This window comes from Oncorhynchus mykiss, chromosome 9 (genome assembly GCF_057628025.1).
Source record: "Oncorhynchus mykiss isolate SJ-2025 chromosome 9, ASM5762802v1, whole genome shotgun sequence".
In the NCBI taxonomy this organism is placed as follows: Eukaryota; Metazoa; Chordata; class Actinopteri; order Salmoniformes; family Salmonidae; genus Oncorhynchus; species Oncorhynchus mykiss.
In genome coordinates, this window is record NC_143030.1 from 77470430 (window position 1) to 77497106 (window position 26677).

A 26677-nucleotide genomic window follows, 5' to 3' on the forward strand; every position below is an offset into this window, starting at 1 on the left:
GTGTGCTTGCTCAGTCCCCTAATGTACTCCCTGTTCACTCATGACTGCACGGACAGGCATGACTCCAAAACCATCATTAAGTTTGCTGATGACACAACAGTGGTAGGCCTGATCACCGACAACGATGAGACAGCCTATAGGGAGGAGGTCAGAGACCTGACCGTGTGGTGCAAGGACAACAACCTCTCCCTCAACATGATTAAGACAAATGAGATGATTGGGGACTACAGGAAAAGGAGGACCTAGCACACCCCCATTCTCATCGACGGGGCTGTAGTGGAGCAGGTTGAGAGCTTCAAGTTCCTTGGTGTCCACATCACCAACAAACTAACATGGTCCAAGCACACCAAGGCCGTTGGGAAGAGGGCACAACAAAATCTATTCCCCCTCAGGAGACTGAAAAGATTTTGAGGGTCCTCAGATCCTCAAAAGGTTTTACAGCTGCACCATCGAGAGCATCCTGACGGGTTGCTTCACTTCACTGCCTGGTATGGCAACTGCTAGGCCTCTGACCGCAAGGCACTACAGAGGGTAGTGCATATGGCCCAGTACATCACCGGGACCAAGCTTCCTGCAATCCAGGACCTCTATACCAGGCGGTGTCAGAGAAAGGCCCTAAAAATTGTCAAAGACTCCAGCCACCTTAGTTATAGACTGTTCCCCCTGCTACCGCACGGAAAGTGGTACCGGAGCACCAAGTCTAGGTCCAAGAGGCTTCTAAAACAGCTTCTACCCTTCAAGCCATGAGACTTGGCTACCTAGACTATTTGCAATGCCTCCCCCCCTCCTTCTACACTGCTGCTACTTTCTGTTATATACATTGTCACTTTAATAACTATCAACATGTACATATTACCTCAGTTACCTCGACGCCGGTACCCTGCTATTGTTTTTTTTTACTGCTGCTCTTTAATTATTTGTTATTCTTATCTCTTACATTTTTTTTTTTCTTCTTAAAACTGCATTGTTGGTTAAGGGCTTGTAAGTAAGCATTTCACTGTAAGGTGAATGTGCATGTGACAAATACAATTTTATTAGATTTTTATGTACATATCTACCTCAGTTACCTCGTACCACTGCACATCGACTCGGTACTGGTACCCAGTGTGTATAGATAGCCAAGTTATCATTTACTGATTGTATATTTATTCCTCGTGTTTTTGTCTGTATTTTTCCTCTCTCCTCATGGTTGGGCCTGTAAGTGAGCATTTCACTGGTAGTCTACAAAGTGTTGGATCAAATAAAAGGGTATTATATTTGATCAGAGGTTGTTTTCTCTGACGTCAATGACACGTGACTACAGAATTAGGAATTAGGATTCTTTATGCGTGACCATCATCCTACAGACAGAGGTCACTCTTTCACCACTCTGCTACACTCTGCTACAATGTATCCATATCATACTGTATGTCAGTAGATGAGGATCTCATCTCGGTACCTAATGGCAGTCAGGCTACCTCTGGCAAGCACATGGAGGGCTGTGCGGCCCCCCAAAGAAATGCCACCCCACACCATGACTGACCCACCGCCAAACCGGTCATGCTGGAGGATGTTGCAGGCAGCAGAACGTTCTCCACGGCGTCTCCAGACTCTGTCACGTCTGTCACATGTGCTCAGTGTGAACCTGCTTTCATCTGTGAAGAGCACAGGGCGCCAGTGGCGAATTTGCCAATCTTGGTGTTCTCTGGCAAATGCCAAACCCCCACCTGTGGATGTCGGGCCCTCATACCACCCTCATGGAGTCTGTTTCTGACCTTTTGAGCAGACACATGCACATTTGTGGCCTACTGGAGGTCATTTTGTAGGGCTCTGGCAGTGCTCCTCCTGCTCCTCCTTGCACAAAGGCAGAGGTAGCGGTCCTGCTGCTGGGTTGTTGCCCTCCTACGGCCTCCTCCACGTCTCCTGATGTACTGGACTGTCTCCTGGTAGCGCCTCCATGCTCTGGACACTATGCTGACAGACACAGCTCGCATTGATCATTACATTACCAGCGTCTATGGGCACAAACCCACCGTCGCTGGACCAGACAGGATTGTCAAAAAGTGCTCGTCACTGACGAGTCAGTTTTGTCTCACCAGGGGTGATGGTCGGATTCACATTTATTGTCGAAGGAATGAGCGTTACACCGAGACCTGTACTCTGGAGCGGGATCGATTTGGAGGTGGAGGGTCCGTCATGGTCTGGGGCGGTGTGTCACAGCATCATCGGACTGAGCGTGTTGTCATTGCAGGCAATCTCAACGCTGTGCGTTATAGGGAAGACATCCTCCACCCTCATGAGGTACCCTTCCTGCAGGCTCATCCTGACATGACCCTCCAGCATGACAATGCCACCAGCCATGCTGCTCGTTCTGTGAGTGATTTCCTGCAAGACAGGAATGTCAGTGTTCTGACATGGCCAGCAAAGAGCCCGGATCTCAATCCCATTGAGCACGTATGGGACCTGTTGGATCGGAGGGTGGGGGCTAGGGCCATTCCCCCCAGAAATGTCCGGGAACTTGCAGATACCTTGGTAGAAGAGTGGGGTAACATCTCACAGCAATAACTGCCAAATCTGGTGCAGTCCATGAGGAGATGCACTGCAACACTTAATGCAGCTGGTGGCCACACCAGATACTGACTGTTACTTTTGATCTTGATCCCCCCCCTTCGTTCAGGGACATATTATTACATTTCTGTTGGTCACATGTCTGTGGAACTGGTTCAGTTTATGTCTGTTGATCATACAAATATTTACACATGTTAAGTTTCCTAAAAGGACATTTCCATTTTTACCGAGTTTATAATATTTTACTGCTCTAGGTGATATAATTAGTTTTGATAACCTTATTTACTATTATGTATTGAATTTATTCACGCTTTATAAAATGCACCCTGCAGAGAACACCCGGAAGAAGAATTATCAACCAAATTACCTCAGTGAATTGTAAAGTTTGCTTGTGTCAATTCATCCCATAAATGATGGGTTGCCAATTGGCAAGTTGACATGAAAACATTATTTTCATTCATTCACTGTATGAATGAGTGATAAGTACTGATACAGTATATTATAAATCACAATTAAAATGTTAAGACTGGGATACAAACCCATGGGATTGCATTCCAAATCCACTAAAGGTACAGTATTTTACTAGATAAAGATGAATAGACAACCGCTAATAAGTACCCTTTAAAGTACAGTACTGTAGTAATCTCAAATCAGACATAGTGGTTCAATCAAGTGAAAATCATTTATGTAAGTGTGGTTTGATTTGTGAAGCTGTGAGGAAACCCGGGGTAACATAGTCAGCACCTTTACAGTAAACCACCAAGTGAAATCATCTTAACACCACTAGGAGTTCAGTCCCTCTTTCTCAACCAGATTACTGTAGTTTTACACCATTCAAAAAACAATGAGCCGAACACTTAAGCCAAATTTTATTGAGCCACTGGTCAAATAAGCTTTCACGTTGTCCTATTGTAAAAAAAAAAAAAAAAAAAAAAAAAAAAAAAAAACACAATTATGTTCTCTAACACAATATATAAATTAACCTGTATTTGTCATGGAAAATAATTAAAAATCACACTTCAAAAATCACTATGGTAGTAAATGAATAAGCAGGAACTATCATGATGGATGGTGTGTGGTGGCTCGCAAAGAACAATTCTAGCTATGCCTTGATCTTCCTTAATTAGCATAAAATTATATAACCTGTAGCCCAAGACCTTGACTGATCTTTTGGACATTCAACATTTATAAGCATCAGAGAAAGTCAGACAACAATAACAAAAAATACAAAATAATTTAGTTCCAATTTAAAACAATACTTTTCTATTCAGGTGACCCCTTTATCTTGTATGAAAACAACTACAGTTATTCTCATATGGTCCTAGCCTGAATCCCAGATACGTTTGTGCCGTCTTGCCAACTCAACTCATGACAGCAATGGCGATACAACACAAACAGATCTGGGACTCAGGCTAGAGTTGTCCTGTCAGTAGTACCACAATTCTTGAGAGTTTAAATTCTTCTGAACAACTTCTAAATAACATGCTTCAATGAGAAAAAAAAAAGTTTTAAAGAGTCCAAAATGGCCCCTTTATAAAGTGCACTACGTTTGACCAGAGCCCTTATGGACCCTGGTCAAAAGTAGTGCACTAAATAGGGGATAGTTTGCTATTTAGGATGTATCCTAAAAAACAGTTACAGTTCATTGGATAACAGTAAAACCTGCCTTCAAATTCCCTCAAGAGAAACCAACAGTCTCTAAACCAGTCTTTCCAACAAAACAGAAATTCTGCAATTTCACAATTGTCTCTTTCTTGCCCAACGTGCCTTGGGATATAACTACATTGTGTTGCCCTTCCATCTAGGATGGGCCGACCAAAACTGGTCTTTTCCTTAGCTACCATGTTGTTGTCGTTGTTGTCGATTACTGCGAGGAGTCTCCCATCAGGTGGACAATGAGTTCGTAGGTGGAGAGGACGATGGCTGTGTTGGGGATCTGTCTGATAAGCTGAGGAATGAGTCCTCTGTAAAACGCAGCGTAGCCCTCCTCCACTGCCACCAACCGTGCTGTCTGGAAGAAGTACTGATATTTGCTGCCCTCTTCTCGCAGCCTTGTCCGAATCACCTCTGACGAATGGAAGAGACGCAGAGAGAGCGAGAGAATGAGAGAAATTAAGATGAATTAGAATCAAAAAGGTGATTTTGAATGCGGTCTACAGAGTATTTTGACTAAAGACGGAATCCCAGATACGAACTCAACATAATCCCAGATGTTGAGTTTTACTAAAGGCTTCTCACTCAAGTTAACATTGAGTCATGGGTGTATGCTGTGCTACTGTACAGTAGACAGTTGTAGATCGGGCCGTCGTCAATTAAAAGCTGTTTTGCCTCTTACGTCAATGTGTGGTTGTTGTAGTTTGAGGTGTGGTATGACAAGTTAACACCGTAGCATTTATTTCATCCATACCCATTAATCCCCATGCTTACCGTGCGGGTAGGCTATGCAAGAAGCACAACCCTTAGCGAAGGCAGCCGCCATCATCAGGCCTAGGAAATCCGACGCCCCTTTTTCCGTCTCGCTGTTCGGCGACGTGAAGCGCGCTTCGTTCAGGCGTTTCTTCAGCGTCTCGTAGATGAGGAAACAGATCATGGTCTCGGAGATGCCAGCGTAGGACGCCGTCAGACCCCGGTAGAAACCTCTCATGCCCTCGGTCTTGTAAACGTTACGGGCACACTGCAGCGCGTTCGTCTTCTTCTCCCCTCGTACCCTGGAGGAAAAGACGGTCAGTATTGATCTAAAAAAAAAAAAAACGACTGTCAAAAAAAGTCTGTTTTTGGCAGAAGATTTAGAGAAGAGGTTAAATTGGATCAGAAAAAACATTTTCCTGCAGGAACGTCATTTTGTGGGTGGTAACCTACTATTTGAACTTGTTCTATAAGAATGGTTTTGCTATATTTTTTTGTGAAGGTGTGCCCTAACGCAGATGACCAAGAACAGAGGTGTCAGGGGCACCATAGCCAGTAAACAACACAACCTCAGGCAGATCAAGTGTCATACCTCACACTCCAGTCTTGTGACAAATAATCAAGAGACATCCTCTATTGTAATGTCCTCTGTTACTTTAAAACGAAAAAAAACTTGAAATGAATGAAATGTGATGTGAAATGAAATGAATGAATGAAATGTGCATTTAGCATGATACAATTTAAATATACAGTGCCTTGCAAAAGTATTCGGCCCCCTTGAACTTTGCGACCTTTTGCCACATTTCAGGCTTCAAACATAAAGATATAAAACTGTATTTTTTTGTGAAGAATCAACAACAAGTGGGACACAATCATGAAGTGGAACAACATTTATTGGATATTTCAAACTTGTTTAACAAATCAAAAACAGAAAAATTGGGTGTGCAAAATTATTCAGCCCCTTTACTTTCAGTGCAGCAAACTCTCTCCAGAAGTTCAGTGAGGATCTCTGAATGATCCAATGTTGACCTAAATGACTAATGATGATAAATACAATCCACCTGTGTGTAATCAAGTCTCCGTATAAATGCACCTGCACTGTGATAGTCTCAGAGGTCCGTCAAAAGCGCAGAGAGCATCATGAAGAACAAGGAACACACCAGGCAGGTCCGAGATACTGTTGTGAAGAAGTTTAAAGCCGGATTTGGATACAAAAAGATTTCCCAAGCTTTAAACATCCCAAGGAGCACTGTGCAAGCGATAATATTGAAATGGAAGGAGTATCAGACCACTGCAAATCTACCAAGACCTGGCCGTCCCTCTAAACCTTCAGCTCATACAAGGAGAAGACTGATCAGAGATGCAGCCAAGAGGCCCATGATCACTCTGGATGAACTGCAGAGATCTACAGCTGAGGTGGGAGACTCTGTCCATAGGACAACAATCAGTCGTATATTGCACAAATCTGGCCTTTATGGAAGAGTGGCAAGAAGAAAGCCATTTCTTAAAGATATACATAAAAAGTGTCGTTTAAAGTTTGCCACAAGCCACCTGGGAGACACAAACATGTGGAAGAAGGTGCTCTGGTCAGATGAAACCAAAATTGAACTTTTTGGCAACAATGCAAAACGTTATGTTTGGCGTAAAAGCAACACAGCTGAACACACCATCCCCACTGTCAAACATGGTGGTGGCAGCATCATGGTTTGGGCCTGCTTTTCTTCAGCAGGGACAGGGAAGATGGTTAAAATTGATGGGAAGATGGATGGAGCCAAATACAGGACCATTCTGGAAGAAAACCTGATGGAGTCTGCAAAAGACCTGAGACTGGGACGGAGATTTGTCTTCCAACAAGACAATGATCCAAAACATAAAGCAAAATCTACAATGGAATGGTTCAAAAATAAACATATCCAGGTGTTAGAATGGCCAAGTCAAAGTCCAGACCTGAATCCAATCGAGAATCTGTGGAAAGAACTGAAAACTGCTGTTCACAAATGCTCTCCATCCAACCTCACTGAGCTCGAGCTGTTTTGCAAGGAGGAATGGGAAAAAATGTCAGTCTCTCGATGTGCAAAACTGAGAGAGACATACCCCAAGCGACTTACAGCTGTAATCGCAGCAAAAGGTGGCGCTACAAAGTATTAACTTAAGGGGGCTGAATAATTTTGCACGCCCAATTTTTCAGTTTTTGATTTGTTAAAAAAGTTTGAAATATCCAATAAATGTCGTTCCACTTCATGATTGTGTCCCACTTGTTGTTGATTCTTCACAAAAAAAATACAGTTTTATATCTTTATGTTTGAAGCCTGAAATGTGGCAAAAGGTCGCAAAGTTCAAGGGGGCCAAATACTTTCGCAAGGCACTGTATATATATATTCCTATTTTTCCATCTACCAAATAACTAGTGGGGGGGGGGGGGGGGGAGTTAACTATAGTTTGAGTGACTACCTATATGAACAGGTCTGCAGGGTAAATAGGACACTAGGTCACCAGACATGCGTGTCCCCGTAACGGTGACCTCACATAGTTCTATTGCTCCATGCGTTCCAAACGCCACCTCCTTTCCTACATAGGGTCACTACTTTGGAACACGTTTCTGGTCAAAAGTAGTGCCCCTATATAGGGCACCATTTGGGATACAGATTCTGTGTAAATATAGCCTCTTCCTCCAACGCAGCCTAATGCGTCAGCAGCCAGTGTATTTATGGATCTGCCCGGTCACATTACACCACGCAAACTGCGTAACCCAAGGACAGGACAGCAGCCAAGATGGGGGGCCCGTCAAAGATCACATTCAAATGGTGGTGGTGACAGAACTGTAATTACACACTACCTACAGTAACCCTTTAATGAATGTTCTGACTCCACTAGTACAAAACTAGTATCTAAAACATGTCTGCATTTAAATCCTGTAAAAAGCTTTTAATTTTTTTTAACTTTTTTAATAAAAGTAAATTAAACGAGGAAGTAAGAACTGTGGAACAATATAAATGTACATACTTCCTCTCCAGCTGCATCCTGGTCTTAACCATCCAGACGGGGTTCATGAGGGAGTTTGTAACAAAGGCTGAAACAGGAAGTAGAAACAGAGAGTTGTGTCGTATCACTGGATGGAGCAAGAGAAAGGGACAGAGTTCATTTTATATCTCTGGATGGGAGTTCAGGGAAAGAACAGAGGGTCAGGAAGGGCAAATCCTCCAGGATTCCTGACAGAGCAGAAATTCAATCATTATACAACACATAGTTATAGAGTTATATAATAAATATGTGTATTATATATATATATACACACACATTTTAGTGGACAAAATGGCAACAAAAAAAAATCACCACAAAAACTTGTTTGCCCAGCAGGCATTAGAACCTACATGGTTTACCCAGCAGGCATTAGAACCTACATGGTTTACCCAGCAGGCATTAGAACCTACAGGCATTAGAACCTACAGGCATTAGAACCTACATGGTTTACCCAGCAGGCATTAGAACCTACATGCATTAGAACCTACATGGTTTACCCAGCAGGCATTAGAACCTACATGGTTTACCCAGCAGGCATTAGAACCTACATGGTTTACCCAGCAGGCATTAGAACCTACAGGCATTAGAACCTACATGGTTTACCCAGCAGGCATTAGAACCTACATGGTTTACCCAGCAGGCATTAGAACCTACATGGTTTACCCAGCAGGCATTAGAACCTACAGGCATTAGAACCTACATGCATTAGAACCTACATGGTTTACCCAGCAGGCATTAGAACCTACATGGTTTACCCAGCAGGCATTAGAACCTACATGGTTTACCCAGCAGGCATTAGAACCTACATGGTTTACCCAGCAGGCATTAGAACCTACAGGCATTAGAACCTACATGGTTTACCCAGCAGGCATTAGAACCTACAGGCATTAGAACCTACATGGTTTACCCAGCAGGCATTAGAACCTACATGGTTTACCCAGCAGGCATTAGAACCTACATGGTTTACCCAGCAGGCATTAGAACCTACATGCATTAGAACCTACATGGTTTACCCAGCAGGCATTAGAACCTACATGGTTTACCCAGCAGGCATTAGAACCTACATGGTTTACCCAGCAGGCATTAGAACCTACATGGTTTACCCAGCAGGCATTAGAACCTACAGGCATTAGAACCTACATGGTTTACCCAGCAGGTATTAGAACCTACATGGTTTACCCAGCAGGCATTAGAACCTACATGGTTTACCCAGCAGGCATTAGAACCTACAGGCATTAGAACCTACATGCATTAGAACCTACATGGTTTACCCAGCAGGCATTAGAACCTACATGGTTTACCCAGCAGGCATTAGAACCTACATGGTTTACCCAGCAGGCATTAGAACCTACATGGTTTACCCAGCAGGCATTAGAACCTACAGGCATTATAACCTACATGGTTTACCCAGCAGGCATTAGAACCTACAGGCATTAGAACCTACATGGTTTACCCAGCAGGCATTAGAACCTACATGGTTTACCCAGCAGGCATTAGAACCTACATGGTTTACCCAGCAGGCATTAGAACCTACATGGTTTACCCAGCAGGCATAGAACCTACATGGTTTAGACGTAGCATACAGACAGAGCAACATAGAACAAGCAAGACATAGCATACAGACAGAGCAACATAGAACAAGCAAGACGTAGCATACAGACAGAGCAACATAGAACAAGCAAGACGTAGCATACAGACAGAGCAACATAGAACAAGCAAGACGTAGCATACAGACAGAGCAACATAGAACAAAAAGCAGCAAGACAAAATTCATAAAAGCAACAAAGTGTTTCCACACCTCACAAGTTACAGACAACAGACAACATGGAAAGCGGCAACACACAGCTAGGGACCATGTTCACAAATCCGATTGACATTTAGCCATGTCTTCAAGCATTTTGTGAAAGTGTGATATGTGGTGCAGTTATGTGTGTCTGAAGGCAGTTTATTCCAGACATGGGAAGCTCTCACAGAGAATGCAGATTTACTAAAGGTGCTTTTCCTTAAGGGAACTATACAGTCACCTCTCATGGCAGACCTAGTGGATTTACTGCCATAGGGTTTTTTTTTTTTTGTTTGACAAAAATACTGAGTGGAGGAGGAGCCAGGCCATTTAGGATCATGAATACAAGACAAGCGTCGGTGTATTGCACAAGATTTTCCCAACTCAGGAGCTCATTGCTTTGGCTCTATTGCTTTGTGTTTCATATAGAATGAGGGTAGAGTGCTTCCCACAGGCGCTGGGGTCGCCGTGGTTTGCTTCAGACGGTCTCACCTGCACAGCCAGCTGAGGACATGTGCACCACTCCACTGTTGGGGACGAAGAAGTCATTGAACGTCTCCTTCGACTTCTTGTAGGCAGCAAAATAAATAGCTCTACAAGAAAAAGACAGAAGACAAAACAAAAGATACGGGTGAGAAATCAGATTCCCTCTTTAAAATGTTTAAACAAATGCATCTTTCTCAGTAAGTGGGTGTCCATCTTTCACTGTGTTTTATAAAACAGCATGCCTTTATGTAACATCACATGGCCAGGTGCTGCCCCGAAACCTGTGAAGCAGCAGTAGCAGCAGCCTTTGACAGAGCCAGCAAAGCGTGCCACGTGTGTCCTGTCCAGAGCAGTCTGCTATGCTTCTGGAACAGTCCATCCCATACAGTGTGTGTCACAGGCAGCAGCAGAATGGGTTGAATAAGCACCGAGGCAGGCCAGGGGGTGGTCGAGAGACAGAGAGATGGGTCTGGACTAGTGCTATTCTCATTCTGAATGCCAGGCAGGATTTGGAAGCTGGCGGCTGAGAGCGCGGGTCAGCCGGCGGCTGAGAGCGCGGGTCAGCCGGCGGCTGAGAGCGCGGGTCAGCCGGCGGCTGAGAGCGCGGGTCAGCCGGCGGCTGAGAGCGCGGGTCGTCAGCCGGCGGCTGAGAGCGCGGGTCGTCAGCCGGCGGCTGAGAGCGCGGGTCGTCAGCCGGCGGCTGAGAGCGCGGGTCAGCCGGCGGCTGAGAGCGCGGGTCGTCAGCCGGCGGCTGAGAGCGCGGGTCGTCAGCCGGCGGCTGAGAGCGCGGGTCGTCAGCCGGCGGCTGAGAGCGCGGGTCGTCAGCCGGCGGCTGAGAGCGCGGGTCGTCAGCCGGCGGCTGAGAGCGCGGGTCGTCAGCCGGCGGCTGAGAGCGCGGGTCGTCAGCCGGCGGCTGAGAGCGCGGGTCGTCAGCCGGCGGCTGAGAGCGCGGGTCGTCAGCCGGCGGCTGAGAGCGCGGGTCGTCAGCCGGCGGCTGAGAGCGCGGGTCGTCAGCCGGCGGCTGAGAGCGCGGGTCGTCAGCCGGCGGCTGAGAGCGCGGGTCAGCCGGCGGCTGAGAGCGCGGGTCAGCCGGCGGCTGAGAGCGCGGGTCAGCGGTTCAGCCGGCGGCTGAGAGCGCGGGTCAGCGGGTCAGCCGGCGGCTGAGAGCGCGGGTCAGCCGGCGGCTGATAGCGCGGGTCAGCCGGCGGCTGATAGCTCGGGTCAGATGGCGGCTGATAGCGCGGGTCAGATGGCGGCTGATAGCGCGGGGCGGCATGGGGACAGCATGGGGGCGGGTCAGCTGGCTGACAGCATGGGGGCGGGTCAGCTGGCTGACAGCATGGGGGCGGGTCAGCTGGCTGACAGCATGGGGGCGGGTCAGCTGGCTGACAGCATGGGGGCGGGGCAGCTGGCTGACAGCATGGGGGCGGGGCAGCTGGCTGACAGCATGGGGGCGGGTCAGCTGGCTGACAGCATGGGGGCGGGTCAGCTGGCTGACAGCATGGGGGCGGGTCAGCTGGCTGACAGCATGGGGGCGGGTCAGCTGGCTGACAGCATGGGGGCGGGTCAGCTGGCTGATAGCATGGGGGCGGGTCAGCTGGCTGATAGCATGGGGGCGGGTCAGCTGGCTGATAGCATGGGGGCAGGTCAGCTGGCTGATAGCATGGGGGCGGGTCAGCTGGCCCCACACTAACTATTTCTGGGAGTGAAATCATTTTGGTGGGAACGTTGGTGAGTTTCCAGAGTGACCCCCCCCCCCCACCCCCGCTTACTGAGGATGGATACTACGTTACTGTACAAACCCAAGGAGTGTAAAAATGTCTTATTTATCCGAATGGCAGCGCTTGTAAGTTGGGCGATGGTATAATGTAGAGAGAGAGAGGGACAGACAAACCCCTTAGTGAGGACTGTATACTATGTACTGTATATGGAGCATTCGGTTGGTTCAGACCCCTTCACCATCACCACATTCTGTAGACTAGCGGCTGTAATCGCTGCCAAAGGAGCTTCAGCAAAGTACCGAGCAAAAGGTCTGAATACTTTTGTAAATGTCATTTTTCAGTTGTTTACTTTAAATACATTTGCAAACATTTCTAAAAACCTGTTTTTGCTTTGTCATTATGGGGGAAAAAAACAATTTAATACATTTTAGAATAAGGCCGTCCTCCCTCGCCGGTCCGTCCTCCCTCCCTCCGCCGGTCCGTCCTCCCTCGCCGGTCCGTCCTCCCTCCCTCCCTCCCCCCCGCCGGTCCGTCCTTCGCCCCGCCGGTCCGCCCCCCCCCCCCCCCCTTCGCCCCGCCGGTCCGTCCCCCCCCTTCGCCCCGCCGGTCCGTCCTCCCCCCTTCGCCCCGCCGGTCCGTCCTCCCCCCTTCGCCCCGCCGGTCCGTCCTCCCCCCTTCGCCCCGCCGGTCCGTCCTCCCCCCTTCGCCCCGCCGGTCCGTCCTCCCCCCTTCGCCCCGCCGGTCCGTCCTCCCCCCTTCGCCCCGCCGGTCCGTCCTCCCCCCTTCGCCCCGCCGGTCCGTCCTCCCCCCTTCGCCCCGCCGGTCCGTCCTCCCCCCTTCGCCCCGCCGGTCCGTCCTCCCCCCTTCGCCCCGCCGGTCCGTCCTCCCCCCTTCGCCCCGCCGGTCCGTCCTGTCCTTGTATGTCTTAATTCAACAACACAGCAGTAATAACATGTTGCAGTCTAAAAGCCGGTCCTTGGTAATGACATGATAAAAGGGTGAGTGTGTAGGTTGTTAAGGGTGTGGACATACAAAAAAACACATCCACACCCAAACATTACTTACACCAAAACGAAGCCACCCTTTCAAATGCAGTCCGTGTCTCATTTAGCAGGCTTACCTTGAAGGGGCCACCCCAACAAGATTGGGACCCAGTCCCCGGAAAAGCGACCGTGGTCCCTCTTTTTCTAGAATTGACCTAGAAAATGGGAAGAAAAACAAACCAGTTAATTGAATATACACTTTTCTTAAAAAATGTTTGAATGACACGAACAGCTATTTAGGACGTGGATTCAGTAGTAGGGTTCAGGATGCCGTATGGTCACTCCGCAAGTCAATCCGACGTCTGCATTGGCAACACAGCATGTACTGCCATGGGTATATTGTTAAATTGAATCGTTAGTGATAATTCACTTAATTAATCGTGATATGACATCCCCCCCTCCTCCATATCACAGGACTATGGTTTTGGCCAAGACCCTACTCTCAACCCCAGTATACCCTTTGAAACTGGAGATGCACTGTGAACTCCGTCGCCTCAGTGGGATTGACTTTACACACACACACACACATACTTAGTCCCGTAGCAGACAAATAGGCCAGTTGAGTAGACACACAGGGACAGAACAGGACTGATGCATTCATCCTGCACTCTGCAGATATTTATTTATTAATTTATTTATTTTAAAAAGGACACGATTAATCCCACCGCTAGTTTTCCCACACACTGTAACGACGTCATTTTGTTCAAATAGATTAAAAAAATAATAATACCCTTCAGGCCAAGTAAATAAAGGATTTTAAAAAGTTATCCTGTTTGGTCATAACATGTTATGGATTTACAGAGTTTTAACATTTTACCTTTAAAAACTGACCAACAACGGCGTTTTGGAAGTGAGCCAGTGAGCCACAACCTTCTACTGTCACAACAGACAACACTGGATAAACAAGGATTTCGGGGGAGAACAGGTTCATTCACAACAATTATTGGTGAAATGAATTAAAATGGATGCTTGAAGGTTGTAGAGTCATTTAGAATTACAATGGCTCACCTCCAAAATGCCATTGTTGGTCAGTTTCAAAGGTATTTAAAAAATAAAAAAAACTGCACTGGGTGAACAGGTTGAAGATACTATTTGAGCCATTCCCCTCTGAACCATTCAGCTGAGTCCAGTCCAGACTGGTTCAGTCACATTCAGCAAAAGGCCTCCGGCACTAAACCCTTGAGGCGAGAAACATGAGAAACCACAGACCACATTTTGGGATGTCAGTCGGCACGGCTTCCTCCTCGTGTTCAATTTGGCAGAGGCACAGTCACGCCATCACTCTCACCCAGTCTGTGGTCGGAGGCAACCCTCCCTGGGCCTCGGGGGTGAGGGACATTTCCACAGGTGGCATCAGCACTTACATAAGTGTCCTCGCTGCACTGTGCGTCAGTGCGTGTGCGTGCGTTCCCCACAGCTGGCAAACAGCTCTTAGATTAGAACAAGATACCTCTATCTTTAGTCTCTAGTTTTTGTGTATAAAACAGGATAACAGTAATGGCCCTCGTCAGACAGGGTGGAGGCAGGCCCTCGTCAGACAGGGTGGAGGCGGGCTCGTTTCCTCCTCTTTAGACGGAGTGGTAGAGTAAAGACACAGGCCTAACTTCACACAACTAGAGCAGCATCCCAAATTGCACCCTAGCCCTACAGTACACTACTTCTGACCAGGGACCATAGGACAAAACATTCTTAGCCTAGTAATTCCTTGTGGCCTTGCAGCCCTGTGGGTGGCCTGGCAGCCCCGTGGGTGGCCTGGCAGCCCCGTGGGTGGCCTGGCACAACCACAGATCCCAAAGGCTACATTCTGCAGCAAGACAATGATCCAAAACACACAATCAAGTCTACATGGAAATGGTTAAAAAGCAACACATTTTTACATTTTGGAATGGCCCAGTCAAAGTCCAGACCTAATTCCAATTGAGATGTTGTGGCAGGACTTGAAAGGAGCAGGTCATGATTGAAAACGCACAAATGTCTCTTGAGTTAAATCAGTTGTGTATGGAAGAGTGGGCCAAACTTCCTCCACAGTGATGTGAGAGACTGATCAACAACTACAGGAAGCGTTTAGTTGGAGTCTTTGCAGCTAAAGATGTCACAACAAGTTGCTGTTTATACTCAGATCCACATTCCTGTAAAGATTAGAGAGGATCTCATGTTAAATACTGTTGAAGTAATATGGCTACAGGTTCATCTGCCTCACCTAAAGCCCATTCTGGTGGGAAGCTGCTATAGACTACCAAGAGTTAACAGTCAGTATCTGGATAATGTTAAATACTGTTGAAGTCATATGGCTACAGGTTCGTCTGCCTCACCTAAAGCCCATTCAGGTGTGAAGCTGCTATAGACTACCAAGAGTTAACAGTCAGTATCTGGAGAATGTTAAATACTGTTGAAGTCATATGGCTACAGGTTCATCTGCCTCACCTAAAGCCCATTCTGGTGTGAAGCTGCTATAGACCACCAAGAGTTAACAGTCAGTATCTGGACAATATGTATGAAATGTTTGATAATGTATGTGATACCAATAGAGGAGGTATATTATCTAGGGGATTTAAATATTAACTAGCTTTCATCAGGCTGCCCACTCAAAACAAAGCTTCAAACTGTAACCAGTAACCTGCAACCTGGATCAGGTTATCAGTCAACCTACCAGGGTGTTTACAAACAGCACAGGAATGAAATCATCAACATGTATTGATCACATCTTTACTAATGCTAATTTACTAATTGCTTTTCTGATTTTCGTGACCAAGCTACTTGATGCTAGGTGTACATAATGTTTTGTTGAGCGATCGATAAACTTACAAACGCTTGGATTGCTTTCGCTGTAAAGCATGTTTTCAAAATCTGACACGACAGGTGGATTAACAAAAGGCTAAGCTGTGGTTTTGCTATATTGCACTTGTGATTTCATGAATTTAAATATTTTTTGTAATATTATTTGAATGTGGAGCTATGCAATTCAGCGGTTGTTGATGAAAATTATCCCGTTAACGGGATTGCAGCCATAAGAGGTTAACACATTGATCTTAACACATTATGAAATTGCTTATTCCAGTTACTAATAAGCATGCACCCATTAAGAAAATTACTGAAAACTTAAATCCGAGTGGATTGATGAGGAAAAAGGATTGACAGATATTTAAATATTCCTTAAAGTAGTTGGCAAGATTAGCAAATGTAGGCATGACATGCAAGCAACAAATGCTGACACTACACATCCAAGTATATCTCACTAAATTATTAAAAACACGAATTGTAATTTCAAATTCCGTAAAGTGAGTGTGGAAGAGGTGATTTTTTTTTGTTGTCTATCAACAATGACAAGCCTGACAACTTGGATGGAAAATGACTGAGGATGATATTGGGGATGATATTGCCACTTCCGTTAGCCTGCTTTTCAATCCTAGCCTACTAGAAAGTTCCCCCCAGTCATGGGGGGGAAGCAAAAGTCACTACCTAAGAATAGTAAAGCCCCTTTACTGGCTCAAACAGCCAACAGAAAAAAAATGTGTTTGACCAGATACAACATTATTTTACAGTAAACAAATTGACAAACTTTCAGCATGCTTATAAGGGAAGGACATTCAACAAACACAGCACAAATAACTGATGATTGGCTGAAAGAAGTTGCTGATAAAAAAGATTGTGGGAGGCTGTTTTGTTAGACTTCAGTCTTTTTTTCGACATTATCGATCAGCCTGCTGCTGGTAAAACTGATGTGTCATGGCTTTACATCCCCTGCTATATTGTGGATAAAGAGTTACCGGTCTAACAGAACACAGAGGGTGTTCTTTAATGGAAGCCTCAAACATAATCCAGGTAGAATCAGGAATTCCCCAGGGCAGCTGTCTAGGCCCCTTACTTTTTTCAATCTTTAACGATATGCCACTGGCATGACTCATTATACACGTCAGCCACTACAGCAACTGAAATGACTGCAATACTTAAAGAGATGCAGATAGTTTCAGAACGGGTGGCAATGAATAAGTTAATCCTAAATATTAAAAAACTAAAAGCATAGTATTTGGGACAAATCATTTACTAAACCTCAACCTAAGGCAGGTCCTACAGGCCCTAGTTATCACACCTGGGTTACTGTTCAGTCGTGTGGTCAGGTGCCACAAGGAGGGACTTAGGAAAATTGCAATTGGCTCAGAACAGGGCAGCACGTCTGGGCCTTGGATGTACACAGAGAGCCAAATATAAATCATATGCATGTCAATCTCTCCTGGCTCAAAGTAGAGGAGAGATTGACTTCCATCACTACTTATATGTGTGAAAGGTATTGACATGTTGAAAGTACCGTGCTGTCTGTTTACACGACTAGCACACAGCTCAGACATCTGTGCATACCACACAAGACATGCCACCAGAGGTCTCTTCACAGTCCCCAAGTCCAGAACAGACTATGGGAGGCGCACAGAAACTACATAAAGACAACTACATGGAACTCTATTCCAAATCAGGTAACTGATGCAAGCAGTAGAATCAGATTTAAAAAACACACCTTATTGTACAGTGGGGAGTGTGAAGCAACACAAACATAGGAACAAACACACACACACACACACACGGATTGTGTGTTGTAGGTAGTAGAGCAGGGGTCCAAGGGGACACAGTGTGTTGTGAATTCTGTAATGCTTGTATTGTAATGTTTGTTTTTTAAAATTGTATAACTGCTTTAATTCTGCCGGACCCCAGGAAGAGTAGCTGCTGCCTTGGCAGGAACTAACGGGGATCCATAATAAACTCCAGGAAGAGTAGCTGCTGCCTTGGCAGGAACTAACGGGGATCCATAATAAACTCCAGGAAGAGTAGCTGCTGCCTTGGCAGGAACTAACGGGGATCCATAATAAACTCCAGGAAGAGTAGCTGCTGCCTTGGCAGGAACTAACGGGGATCCATAATAAACCTCAGGAAGAGTAGCTGCTGCCTTGGCAGGAACTAATGGGGATCCATAATAAACCCCAGGAAGAGTAGCTGCTGCCTTGACAGGAACTAACGGGGATCCATAATAAACCTCAGGAAGAGTAGCTGCTGCTTTGGCAGGAACTAATGGGGATCCATAATAAACCCCAGGAAGAGTAGCTGCTGCCTTGGCAGGGACTAATGGGGATCCATAATAAACCACAGGAAGAGTAGCTGCTGCCTTGGCAGGAACTAACGGGGATCCATAATAAACCTCAGGAAGAGTAGCTGTTGCCTTGGCAGGAACTAATGGGGATCCATAATAAACCTCAGGAAGAGTAGCTGCTGCCTTGGCAGGAACTAATGGGGATCCATAATAAACCCCAGGAAGAGTAGCTGCTGCCTTGACAGGAACTAACGGGGATCCATAATAAACCTCAGGAAGAGTAGCTGCTGCTTTGGCAGGAACTAATGGGGATCCATAATAAACCCCAGGAAGAGTAGCTGCTGCCTTGGCAGGGACTAATGGGGATCCATAATAAACCACAGGAAGAGTAGCTGCTGCCTTGGCAGGAACTAACGGGGATCCATAATAAACCTCAGGAAGAGTAGCTGCTGCCTTGGCAGCAGGTAATGGGGATCCATAAAAAAAAATACAAACTGAGTGGAGTTGGGTGTTGAATAACTTTATTTTATTTAATTAAGTATATTTGTTTTTGTTATTTGAAAAACTCAGGTTCCCTTTATCTTATATTAGCGGTTGGCTGAAGATCTGATAACATTCCGTATCAAAATTATAGAAAATCAGAAAGGGGACAAATACTTTTTCACAGCACTGTACACAACATGGTGAAACCATTACCACGAGACCTGTAGCAGCCCAAACTTATAAGAGCCCCTTACCGTAAGACCCATAGTAGACTAGCCCCAAGCTAATAAGGAGGGACAACCCCCCTTACCGTAAGATACATAGTAGACTAGCCCCAAGCTAATAAGGAGGGACAACCCCTTACCGTAAGACCCATAGTAGACTAGCCCCAAGCTAATAAGGAGGGACAACCCCTTACCGTAAGACCCATAGTAGACTAGCCCCAAGCTAATAAGGAGGGACAACCCCTTACCGTAAGACCCATAGTAGACTAGCCCCAAGCTAATAAGGAGGGACAACCCCTTACCGTAAGACCCATAGTAGACTAGCCCCAAGCTAATAAGGAGGGATATCCCCTTATCGGAAGACCCATAGTAGACTAGCCCCAAGCTAATAAGGAGGGACAACCCCCCTTACCGTAAGACCCATAGTAGACTAGCCCCAAGCTAATAATAAGAAGAGGGACAAACCCTTACCGTAAGACCTGCAGCAGGCCAGGTGGCGTAACGGTGCCCGAGCCTGGTCTGATGACCCCAGTACCATTGAGCGTGCCCAGTTGGACCTGGAACACGGGCCGGAGCGCGAGGCCCGACGACTGCAGCCTGGTCTTCAGCACCTCCAGAGGACAAGTCACGATGGCTCCCACCGTGCCACTACATCTGCAGAGAGAAAGATGGTAAAATACAGTAACATTTATAATACAGTAATAATATATACACTAATCTCAGGTCATTTAAAAAGTCAGGTTTACAACATCTACACGGAGAATAGCAAAACATTAATATGGCATTAATGAATTAACAAGGCGAATGACAATGGAGATTTAACTCCCGATGACGGTGGAAAGGATTACCAAATGAGGTTTCAGGAAGTGGAGAGCCTTAGTTGTTGCCCTTACGTACCTGAACCAGCCTTTTGTCAGGGCATGGTAGACTATTAAAAATACAAAAACACGTATTTACATTTGTCCAATTTGTAGTGTGCTATGATTATACAGGGTGAAGTAGTCCTGCTGTCTGTTGCAGTGTTATCAGTGAGATTCAGTTGGGTCATAGTCCACCCCTGGATTTCCATTTCTCCCTCTCTCAGGGAATGTAATTTACCATCAATATACATAACAGTAGCAGCCGCGCAGTACTTTTAATGGCCTCACTAAAAGAGACAGTGTCGTGAACAGGCTCTCACATTGACTCTATACACATCTGGCACAAAAGGTCATTGAACCAAGAAGCTAATTTGACTAAAAGCTAGAGAGAGAAGAGGTCTTACAGCCTAAGCCTACATAGCCGTTTAAAAATGTCCAAATCACGCACTTCATTTGATTTATGACCTACATTTAAAAAAAATAATAATAATTTTAAGTGAGGAATAGTCTTGCGTCACAGAAGATATTAACCTCTCTACAACCCCTGTCCATCCAAGACAAGGCGTGACAGAAGGAATTAGATTAGTTTTGCCCCGAGGGGGCCCGCATTCTGTCTTCAACGAGGTCCAGAGGTTATTTTCTTGCCGTTTTGGTGATTATTAGCGAGCTAGACACAGTTCAGATTTGGTTTTAGTGATTTAAAAAAAAACATTTTTTAAAAATATATATATAATAAAAACATACAGTGCCTTCAGAAAGTATTCATATCCCTTGACTTTTTCCACATTTTGTTGTGTTAAATAAATTGAATATCTAAAAAAAAATTTGCCAAAAAATCCCATGGCCATCTACACACAATACCCCATAATGACAAAGTGAAAACATATTTATGGAAATTTCTTCAAATGTATTGAAAATCAAATTTACATAAGTATTGACACCCGAGTAAAACACATGCTAGAATCGTCTTTGGCAACAATTACAGCTTGCGAGTCTTTTTGGGTAAGTCCAAGAGCTTTGCACACCTGGATTTTTAAAAAGTTTTCAAGCTCTGCCAAGTTGGCTGTTGATCATTGCAAGATAGCCATTTTCAAGTCTTACCATAGATTTTCAAGAGGATCCATCTTCAGTTCTACCATCACAGCCATTAAACTATGTAACTGTTTTAAAGTCACCATTGGTCCTCTGGTGAAATCCCTGAGCGGTTTCCTTCCTCTCCGGCAACTGAGTTAGGAAGGACGCCTGTATCTTTGTAGTGACTGGGTGTATTGATACACCATCCAAAGTGTAATTAAGGACTTCACCATGCTTAAAGGGATATTCAATGTATTTTTTACATTTTTACCCATCTACCAATCGGTGTCCTTCTTTGCAAGGCTTTGTTTGGAAAACCTCCCTGGTCTTTTTGGTTGAATCCGAAAATTCACTGCTAGACTAAGGGACCTTAGATATAATTTTATGTGTGGGGTACAGAGATGAGGAAGTCATTCAAAAATCATGTTAAGTAGCACACAGAGTGAGTGTACGTCATTTTGTGTGGTTCTTGAGCACATTTTTACCACCTTACTTTTACATTTTTAATTGATTTGTAAACATAATTCCACTGACATTATGAGGTATTGTGTGGATACATTATAGATTGATTCTAAAAAAAATATATATATATATTTTTTGAATTCTCCATCAATCTACACACAACACCCCATAATGACAAAGCGAAAACTGGTTTAGACATTTTTTACAAATGTATTAACAATAAAACAGAAAACCTTAATTACATAAGTATTCAGACCCTTTGCTATGAGACTCAATTGAGCTCAGGTGCATTGTGTTTCCATTGATCATCTTTGAGATGTTTCTACAACTTGATTGAAGTCCACCTGTGTTAAATTCAATTTATTGGACATGATTTGGAAAGGCACACGTCTATATATGGTCTCACAGTTGACAGTGCATGTCAGAGCAAAAGCCAAGCCATGAGGTTGAAGGAATTGTCCGTACAGCTCTGAGAAAAGATTGTTGAGGCGCAGATCTGGGGAAGGGTAGCAAAAAATGTCTGCGGCAATGAAGATCCCCAAGAAACACAGTGGCCTTCATCATTCTTAAATGGAAGAAGTTTGGAACCACCAAGACTCTTCCTAGAGCTGGCCGCCCAGCCAAACTGAGCAATCGGCGGAGAAGGGCCTGCTCTTGGACGTGACCAAGAACCCGTTGGTCACTGACAAGTTTCTGAACGTCCCAGAGCCACGGCTTGAACCCGATCAAAACATCTCTGGAAAGACTTAAAAACAGCTGTGTAACGACGCTCCTGATCCAACCTGACAGAGCTTGAGAGAAAAAACTGTTTTTGCTTTGTCATTATAGGGTATTGAGTGTAGATGAGTAAAAAAAAAAAATATTATGAGCCTGTAACGTTACAAAATGTGGAAACTGTGAAGGGGTCTGAATACTTTCTGAATACACTGTATCTACACGCACGCATTTTCGTACACTGAACAAAAAATATAAAACGCAACATGTAAATTGTTGGTCCCATGTTTCATGAGATGAAATAAATAAAAACCTAGAAATGTTCCATACGCACAAGAACCTCAAATTGTGTACAAATTTGTTTACATCCTTGTTAGTGAGCATTTCTCCTTTCCCAAGATAATCCATCCACCTGACAGGTGTGGCATATCAAGAAGATGATTAAACAGCATGATCATTACACAGGTGCACCTTATGCTGGGGGACAATAAAGGGTTACTCTAAATGTGCCGTTTTGTCACACAACAATGCCACGTCTCAAGATGAGGGAGCGGACAATTGGCATGCTGACTGCAGGAATGTCCTCCAGAGTTGTTGCCAGAGAATATAATGTTAATTTCTCTACCATAAGCTGCCTCCTACGTCGTTTTAGAGAACATGGCAGTACGTCCAACAAGCCTTACAACCGCAGACCACGTGTAACAACGCCACACAGCCAAGACTACGGGAGGCGCAAGACATGCTGAGGAGTGTTTCTGTCTGTAATACAGCCCTTTTGTGGGGGAAAACAAATTCTGATTGGCTGGGCCTGGCTGCCAAGTGGGTGGGCCCATGCCCTCCCAAGACCACTCATGGCTGCACCCCTGCCCAGTTGTGTTGAAATCCATAGATTAGGGCCTAAATCATTTTTCCAATTGACTGATTTCCTTATATAAACTGTAACTAAAATATTTTTTAATTTGTGCATGTTGCATTCATATTTTTGTTCAGTATAATATTATATATGTTTTTTACTGAAACCACCCGCAAGCCGGATATGTTCGACACAAATTTAGGTTGACCGTTTTGGTCAGGGAGCTCGTCAACCATGGTTTGCCAGCGCTGTGATAAAAGAGTGTAAAATAATGAACTTGAGGAATTAATCTGCACTGTATATATGTGTTACCAAAGCTAGCCTGCCAGTTTTAAGAACGATACCGTTAATGATTTAAATTTTTCAAATGAACCGCCAATATGCCAACATTCCATTCAAACAATTCCGTTAAATCCTCACCCATAAACTAACATCGGCTGAAGACACCTTACACAGTGCCTTATCTTTAAAACGACTTAAGGTCAAAAAATCTAAGTAAACATACCCCGAATAAAAACACCTGGTTTTCTGAGCAATCTTTCAAATGATTAGGACATGCAAAACGCATTTTTTTTTTATTTTTTAAATCGGCGTTTAATTTGTACTGCGCACGTGTTAGCACCAGCCTCCTTCTTTAGCGTGACTGAAGTGAGTTCGGAACAACTAAACTAGAAGTCGTTTTCACAAACTGTATATGTCCAAACTCAAAATAATAAAAAAAAACGCTTCCCAAAAATAACATGCAAGGCTGTGGAAGAACATGTATTTAGATGGGCGATTTTCTTCATCTATCAAAGTGACATAAGGTAGCCTGATTTCAGATATGTCCATGTAAAAACAGGAGTATTTAGGGGGAATCGTTCTTCTTACAAAGCATGTAAAAGTTTAAATCAAACTTACATTAATCTGACTATCCAAAATACATCGCATTACTGTGTGCATGTAACTGTACTCAGAGACATTTATAGTATGTTACATATTTTTTAAGAGGCTATTTAGAATGAACATTTGGATCAAACCGGTATCAATTATTTTAGAATTATATGATCATATTTTAGATTGACAATTATATTAGACAATTTCTGATATATCACATCTGATTGGTGGAGTGCTACAGAGATGGTTGTCCTTCTGGAAGGTTCTCTCGTATCTCCACAGAGGAACTCCGGAGCTCAAGTCAGAGTGACTAGATGTCTAAAAGGGCACATTGTGCCAAATGCAACTGCTTCCAATAACAAACAAATAGCTATCCATTCACTCGGCTTATCATAAGCATCTCCTAGCCGTCTGGGACGCAATGAGAAAAACATACTGTGGACGAGACGGAGTTGCATAACCCTACGTGTGACAGTGATATGCATACTAAACACGGTATGGCAAAAGGCCATATCATGGTGTCCTCCAGACAACCAAAGTTAACTTTTTGAATCAGTTCAAATGTGAAACCATTAAACATTTACTAGCTCAGAAGAGACCATGGCATGTAACAGCCTCTGTAAATACAGTTCTTGATGTTATGTCTGCAGTCAGTGTGCAGCTTGGAAAGGCAGGCTAGACTCTTGGATCTCAATCCCAAAATAAATGTAGTATTGCCTTGACAATGATATTCAGTGTGAGCTTGTCACTAATGATATTTGCTCTATTCTACTATAGCGACTACTATTATTTTTTTCAACTGTCATTTTTTTAAAATTATTTATTTCACCTTTATTTAACCAGGTAGGCTAGTTGAGAACAAGTTCTCATTTGCAACTGCAACCTGGCCAAGATAAAGCATAGCAGTTTGACACATACAACAGAGTTACACATGGAATGAACAAAACATAGTCAATAATTCAATAGAAATAGAAAACAAAGTCTATATACACAGTGTGTGCAAATTAGGTCAAATAAGGGAGTTAAGGCAATACATAGGCCATGGTGGCGAAGTAATTACAATATGGCAATTAAACACTGGAATTGTAGATGTGCAAAAGATGGATGTGCAAATAGAGATACTGGGGTGCAAAAATAACTAAATAAATAAATACAGTATGGGGATGAGGTAGATAGATGGGCTGTATACAGATGGGCTATTATTATTATGTTCTGATTTTATAAATAATATAAATAAAGTAAGCGTTATTACCATTATCCTCACCACTATGGCACTTCTTAACATTGGCTGTTCTATGAAATATAGGGCCTATATAGACATAACTGTATGACTTGCATTTCTATTCCTCTATGGGTCCAATACAGGATCATATATCCCCAACTAAATGGATTATCAGTCCTAGGTTTTGAATAGTGCTTTCCCAAATGTCAAGAGCTGTCAATGGGTGACCTTGAGTGTCAAATAGTCCTGCTAGCTTCCAAAATAAAAAATCTTTATAAACTTCCAAGTTTAAGCCGGATAATATTTTTCTCATGAATAGCTAGCTACATATTAGCTCAAATACATTTTAGGTTACGTTTGATCTTTTTTTTATTTTTTATACATCTTAGAATATAATAAATATATCGCTAGCTATAAATATAGTAGATTCCTCTATGCTAAGCTGCAGTGGCTAAAACGAGATAGCTTGCTAGCTGCAGCACTTCACATCGTCACATGGATGACTGAATGACTGGGGAACGATTATGTAACTCGAGGACATATTCTAAGGTCAGAATGGACTGCGACACTTGCCAGTTAACTAAATGCCACATCAAATATAAAACATTAATACTCTTGAATGTTGTATTCGAGTTCATAGCTCAAGTGATACGGACCTTCGTAGAAATAGAGGTCATTGCAAATGGCCAGGATTTTCACTATAATTTTTTTTTTTTTTTTTTAAGTTAGCCAACTGTTTATTAACGCCAGTCGGGATAGACGATTCATAAAAATCTATATCCGGTTTGATTAGCCTAGCTAGCATGCTAGCAGTGAGAAGGACAATAGTTGGGCCACCTGACATTGAATAACTAGACGAATGATACAATAAACACTTGTTAGCCAGTTAAAAATACGGTTCTGAAATCTTTGGCAGAATTGTTAAAATCACACTGTTCACCATTAGAGTTAGGTCGCAACCTCATGCTGTAGCGAGGCCTTCTCACTCATTGAGTGGAGGGGGAGAGTAACGTTAGCTTGTTAAACACATTTCGGTTTAGTGAGAATATGACTCGTTTGGTCAAGATGTGGCACAAATATCTTAAAACGACAACGCAAGCTGCCGAGTAACCCATCAATCTAACACAATAGCTAACATAAATTTACCGGGACAAAAGCAGAAGCCGCTAGACTATTAAAAAAAATATATATATATATATATATTCAGCTATGCTAATGCTAGCTAGATAAAAATCAATCAATTAAATGTCGTAAAAGGAACACTTACCCGCCTGCGAAGAGATGTAATAGCGTATTATTATTATGTGCCATGTTTAAAAAATCTAACCATAATCTTCTTTGTCTTCTCGTAAATGTAATCTCTACAAGTCAGAGGCGAAAATGTGGTTTATCTTGCTTGTCAGCTGCTGTCACTAGCCAGTCGTCCAGCCGGCGGTCTCTGAAGCGTTTCCAAACTCTGACTACTAATTCTGCCAGCAGCACAAACGATCATGTCAGTTTTTTCGTATGGTAACGAAGAAACCTTCAAAATAATAGCCTGCATTTGAAAACATTGCAATCTGGATACCTCATAAAAAAATAATCAAAGGCCACTTTTATTGTGCCAACATAAAACATTTAATACGTCATTTCTGAAAACAAATATAAAATATGTTTTTGAAAACATTTTTTTAAAGACAAATAATGAAAAAAATGTTGATATTGGTATGTTGAGAATATTGGGCTGTAGAGGGACAACTTTTCTACCTATCTGAGTTAAAGTGGGTTGGAAAATACCCAGTAGTCTCTACTAACCGAATGTTGTTAGTTTGGGAGGGGGACTGGA

The 26677-nt window shown here is 43.9% G+C and overlaps 1 protein-coding gene across 2 annotated transcripts; it reads right to left on the minus strand.

The window, feature by feature from the left end:
• Positions 1 to 3399: 3399 nt before the first annotated feature.
• On the minus strand, positions 3400 to 26630 carry LOC110532819 (solute carrier family 25 member 33). 2 transcript variants are annotated; one of them, XM_036988949.2, is made up of 7 exons: positions 26120 to 26630; positions 19263 to 19445; positions 13085 to 13162; positions 10250 to 10350; positions 7957 to 8023; positions 4975 to 5255; positions 3400 to 4614 (listed from the first exon to the last, which is right to left on the minus strand). In XM_036988949.2, the coding sequence occupies exons 1-7, from the start codon at positions 26161 to 26163 to the stop codon at positions 4412 to 4414; spliced, it is 957 nt and encodes a 318-aa protein (XP_036844844.2). In that variant the 5' UTR covers positions 26164 to 26630; the 3' UTR covers positions 3400 to 4411. The 2 variants fall into 2 exon arrangements, with proteins under 2 accessions (XP_036844844.2, XP_036844843.2); XM_036988948.2 differs by having other exon boundaries at positions 4975 to 5282; positions 26120 to 26327.
• Between the last annotated feature and the right edge of the window lie 47 nt (positions 26631 to 26677).

What these genes read in the sequence shown, in the direction of transcription:
- LOC110532819 (XM_036988948.2), bottom strand. Translation starts at nt 26,163, where the DNA reads ATGGCACATAATAATAATACGCTATTACATCTCTTCGCAGGCGG. An exon ending in GTTGGGGTGGCCCCTTCAAG is followed by an intron (nt 10,351 to 13,084) that starts GTAAGCCTGCTA and finishes TTTTTCTTGTAG; the next exon opens with AGCTATTTATTTTGCTGCCT. An exon ending in GTCCTCAGCTGGCTGTGCAG is followed by an intron (nt 8,024 to 10,249) that starts GTGAGACCGTCT and finishes TTCCTGTTTCAG; the next exon opens with CCTTTGTTACAAACTCCCTC.